Here is a 5,394-nt window from a genome sequence, read left to right on the forward strand (position 1 = left end):
CACAACGCCTGGCCATTTTTTGGTTGCAGCCATCATTGTTGTTTGGCGGGCCCGGGCTGGGGATTTGAACCCGCCATCTTAGGTGTATGTGGCTGGCGCCTTAGCCGCTTGAGCCACAGGCGCCGAGCCACAAACCTAATTTCTAATGGTCGGCTTTTCAATTTCTTTTTAAAAGACAAAGACTTGGAGGTTCTGATCAATATTTTGTGGTTATCCCACTCCCATAAAAAGCAGGAAGAAGAAAAGATTAACCAATTTTAGAAAACTAAATTCTCTTTTTCTTTTTTTTTTGAGACAGTTTTACTATGTCACCTTTGGTAGACTGCTGTGGCGTCACAGCTCACAGCAACCTCAAACTCTTTGGGCTTAAGCTATTCTCTTGCCTCAGTCTCCCGAGTAGCTGGGACTCCAGGCGCTTACCACAATGCCCAGCTATTTTTTTGTTGCAGTTGTCGTTGTTTAGCTGGCCCAGGCTGGGTTTGAACCCGCCAGACTCAGTGTACGTGGCCAGTATCCTAATCGCTGAGCTACAGGCACCAAGCCTAAAACTAAATTCTTATCTCTGCCCCAGATTAGGAGAGAAACTGATAGTTTTACCAGGATCTGATTTTCAACAGTAGAGCCTCTATAACTGGACCCCTTGTTAACAAATTGGTCAACACGTGGAGGCAACCAACATAATGCACATGTGGTGCACGTCTGGCCTATGAAAATTAGCTCAACTCATGGAGGTGGTCAGTGTAGGGTGGTTCTACTGTATTTTTGCTACAGATCAATTTCCTACCCATTGCTACAATCGGGAATGAGTAAAGGGCTGTACTGACATCTGATGGCTGATCTGCATCTGTGAGCAAAATATGACCAGACCCTTCACTTTCCCGGTCAAGATTCTCATGGTCTTGCGGGAATACAGCCCTCGGAGGCTCATTTAGCCATATGTTTCTTCCACCTTTCTTTCTTGTTGGCTTGGCTGTTTTACCACCTCTACCACCACAAAGCTGGGGCCATTAAACGATGTGCATGCTCATGGCCGCCACTAATCAGCACTGACCAGCCCTGCAGGGTCACCTGTGCTGCAGTATTTGCATCAAAGTGATGACATGCCTCAGAGAATGGAAGAAGGCATGATAAAGAGCCTGGGAGATATTCTGTTTTAAGTCACATATAGAATAAATATAAACCCTAGAGTCAAAAGGAGTTAAAAGTAACATTACCCCAAGGATCTGAGAACAAAAGTAGAACATCTTTCTTCCCCCAAATACTATGGTTTCTACTGCCCACTGTTGGGATGCTCTCCATTCATGCACATCCCTCCCTACAGCCTGGTTTCTACAGTGGGAGTCACTGCTGGCAAGAGTGACTGTCACGGTAGAAGGCAGGCCAAGAGCCCAATCAAATTGTGAGAGCATCCGTCGTGCTCTCATGTCAAAGTCCTGCTGCATACATTGATGTAAACCATTGCAAAATGATTTTAAGTGACACAAGTTGACGATGTTGTGACATCATAGCATGTTTCAAAGGCACCTCTGCACAATGAAATAATTCTATTTTAAGAACAGTACAATTTGGATGCTGTGCACAATCAGGAGGTCTACGCTCTTCTGTTGCACTGTCCACAGCAGCTAAACCTGATAGTAAAAGGCACAGTTCTACCTTCTAAGCATGGAAAGGAAGTGTAGGGCGTTCGGATCTGTGAGCCAGTGAGTCCGTCCAGTGACTACTGCTTTAAATATTTACCAAGAATCCTTTTACTCTCCCTTCTGAAGCAGGACAAATAGAAAGCTGCACACATCTGAGTAGTTTAACATCAGGGAAGTCTTCTTTGGGAAGTAAAGAGCCAACCACGGAGAAATCCCGTACGTTCTCCAATGACATAGGCAATCGACAGCCCCCAAATATATTTTCTCCTCGGTTTAATCTGGAAATTTCAAGCTGCTATGTACATGGCTGACAGGTTTCTAAACCACACAAGCACTTGCACTGCTTTGAAATGAAGATACATTTCAGATGGTAACTAGTTCACCATCTCTAAAGAACACTATTCCTATCAGAGCTGGGGATAAAAGCCATGTGACTGGAGAAACCACCCTGACCCTAAGAAGGAAGAGGTTCTTCCCTGGAGAAGCGGCCTCCCTGGTAGTTACTGGGGCCCCGTCATCCCCCAACTCTGTACCCAATTGTGTACTTGGGTACCAGCTGTTTGTGCGAAGATGGAAAAGAGAGGAAAATAACATCTTTTTTCATGCAGAGCTGAGGGGCTGCGTATCAGAGACAGTAGTAAAGGTAAGGAGGAGACTGGGGCCTCTCAGGCGACTCGGCCCAATCCTGGGGCAGCCGAGACTGTGCTCTTGAGAGCAGAGGAGCACGTGCTAGGGATGGCTGGGCTGGCAGGGAGCCACACCTGTCCTTCCTGGGGATGCCCATCAGGGATCAGAATTAGGCCTTGTGAAGGTCAAATGCAACAGCTGACAGGGACAAATTTCCTAAACATAGAGAAAACAGCGAAGAATGCCAACCTAAAAGTGAACAGATTTAAAAAGTCTAATTACACACAGGATGAGGATGAATTCAGGAACTGTGTAAACAGCAGACAGGGCTGCGAGCTCTACAGAATCTCTCTCCAGACAGTGGCTCTCCTTGAAAATGAAACTAACAGCAAGCCAAAGAGATGAGGAAAACTCAGTCTAATGTATTTCTAACATTTTAAATACAGACTGCAAAAATTAGATTGTTTTATGTGCCACACCCTTAATATATCACATCTCATAGATAAATCGCACCTCCAAAAATCCTGAAAAAGAGAATATCCCCATTTTACAGCTGAAAAAAATTAAGTGATTAAGTGATTTGCCCAATGTCACCCAACAAGCATATGGCAGGTCTCAGGCCTGTCTAGCAAGGCTTTTTGACAGAGAACCATGCCTTGTGATTTTAAATACCACTTACATAGAGGAAGATCCAGCAAACTTTTTCTTAAAGAGCCAAATACTAAATATTTTCGGCCTTGTGAGCTACACAGTCTCTGCTGTGACTGTTCTGCTCAAGTGCTGAAGCTGCCAAGGGCATTATGTGAATGAGTGAGCATGGCGGGTCTCCAATAAAACAGGATGCCTGTTTGCCCTCTGATTCATGATTTAGGACAATAAAGAACAGAGGTTGGTAAACTTCAGCCCTGCACCAAACCCATCCCACCGCCTTTTTGTGCAAACAGAGCTTTATTTAGGATCTAGAATCCAGCCTATCACCTACACTACTTCTAGACAGCTAATGGGTAATTCATCAAGCTATAACCATGCCCTAGTTTCACAGACACATTCTCGGGAACAGTCGGTGCTCTCTGTCCTAATCTTCCTTCACAAACAATGTTCTGATTCCTAAGCCAGCCCCCGCCCCCTCCCCCCCAAGGTGGGAGAGCCTTGATCAACACCTGGTGGCCTGTTAGTGGCCTCTCATTGTAAGGAACAGAAACATTCTTCGTCATGATCTGTGACTCAGTTTCTGGACGTCTCAGTACCCTTGGGGAGCTGAAAAACCAAAAAAAGGAGATTCTTAACCTGAAAAGATGGTGACCAAAAACTGAGCTTGTGGTGACATGACATTAGTTTAAATAGAGCAAATCTTCACTGTTGTTTATGAAACCCAAAGACCTGAGCTAGAGCACAACCCATTTTCAAGTTAGCAGACTGATACCAACAGTGTTACTTTGACAGCTACTATAACAAAGAGCCCCAAGACAAGGAACTCAGGCTTCTGGTCTAATAACAAACCACGGAGCAGAACCTACAAGCTAGGCAAGGGCAGGGACTGTGCCAGGCACCAGGCTAGATGTCCAGCAACAGGACTCCAGAAATATCTGTTGCTTGTATCACCACAGATTACCTCCATGGCTTCTGACAAGCTGAAGTATGAATGGTCCAGCCTGAAAGTGAGACTTCCTAACTCTCACGCTGACAAGATCAGATTCTCCATACCTGGATTGTCTGGTAATCAGAAGCATCAATGCCTTTCACAGTTACTTCTCGAAAAACTCTTGGCTCCAGTTCCTCTTTGGTAAGATCACAGTGATAAATGATACCTGAAAGGGAGAGGAAGTCTTGGTTTAGCTCGCAAGACTCGCTGGATGAAGACAGGTAAGGACCACAGACACAAGCAGATGGCAGGACGGCAAGAGAGGAGCAGAGTCAGGGGTCTGGTCACTCAGCACTGCAGGGAGGCTCCCCACCAGGTCCTCTGGCAGGGGAGCGCCACCTAAATGCACTCTTCACCATCACCAGTTCACGTGGCTTTCCTCCCTACAATACTCATCTGTGTATCCGCTTTAGAAGATTCAAATGCATTCTGAATATGAGAAAGGTGAAAAGGAAGCCCACCAAGGATCAGAATTAGGCCTTGTGAAGGTCAAATGCAATAGCTGACACGGACAAATTTCCTATACACAGAGAAAACGGCAAAGAATGCCAGCTTAAAAGTGAACAGATTTTTAAAAATTACAGAAACTTAACAGGTCTTCCCCTAGCCAGGTCACATAGGAGGTCAAAGAATACGGTTCACTTAGGGCCATTTTATCTGGGAGGGAATTGACAGAAAATTTAAATGATTTGCCCAAGGTCAAGAGCCAGTGGTGGTGGTGGTGGGGTTTCCTGACACCTGACATCACCCACATGTAGACACACTTGTGGACACCAATCAGGGACCGAGGTGATTGACAGTCATAGCAAAACTGCTTTTTCAGTTCTGATTATCCCAGTAATTATGCACAACACAAAATGATTAATATGCACCATGAATTCCAGCTTATTTAACACTAATTAAAATTCCATTTCCTGAATTTAATGCTACTACTTCTTTAACATTTAAGAACTAAATCAAAGAAACAATGAGACAAGTCATTAATGTTTGAAAACAGTGACACCGCTGTGGTTTATGAAGCAGAATTAGTCATCTGCAGAGCGGCTGGTGTGGAAACAGCATTTCCCCACCTAATACTTAAAACATATTGCTGTCAAGTATATGAAAAATTGATTTAGTGATCCCACCAGTACTTGCGAGAAAACCAAAAACCAATGGCATTCCCACAGGGCACATTTACATGGAGTAATCACATATTAGAACGGCAGCCCTTTCTCCTCAACTCCTCGAGTACACACCTCCCTAACCACCGAGGAGCAATAACACTCTGACCCCTGCCGGCTCGGAGGAAGTACACTGACATCTGTTAACAGCACCGCTGCTGATCTTTTTTTGAATGCTATTTCAGTTCTCATGCTTACAAACTATTTTAAGGTTGCCATAATAGGCTGTATGATCAACACTGACAGAAAAAAGATACATAACATGAAGTGCTGACTTTCTTAGTTCAAATTATACTTGGATATTTGTTAGACTGCATTGTTA

At 44.5% G+C, this 5,394-nt stretch overlaps 1 protein-coding gene across 1 annotated transcript in view; it reads right to left on the bottom strand.

Annotated features, from left to right (window-relative positions):
• Positions 1-5,394, bottom strand: part of PREP (prolyl endopeptidase) — a 131,753-nt gene that overhangs the window by 44,765 nt on the left and 81,594 nt on the right. The window contains exon 10 of the mRNA XM_003781567.3: positions 3,972-4,075. Coding sequence (XP_003781615.1) covers positions 3,972-4,075 — 104 coding nt within the window. The remainder of the gene's footprint in view (positions 1-3,971; positions 4,076-5,394) is intronic.

The sequence above is a fragment of the Otolemur garnettii genome, unplaced genomic scaffold, assembly GCF_000181295.1.
Source record: "Otolemur garnettii isolate 467f Iridium unplaced genomic scaffold, OtoGar3 scaffold00002, whole genome shotgun sequence".
Taxonomy (NCBI): Eukaryota; Metazoa; Chordata; class Mammalia; order Primates; family Galagidae; genus Otolemur; species Otolemur garnettii.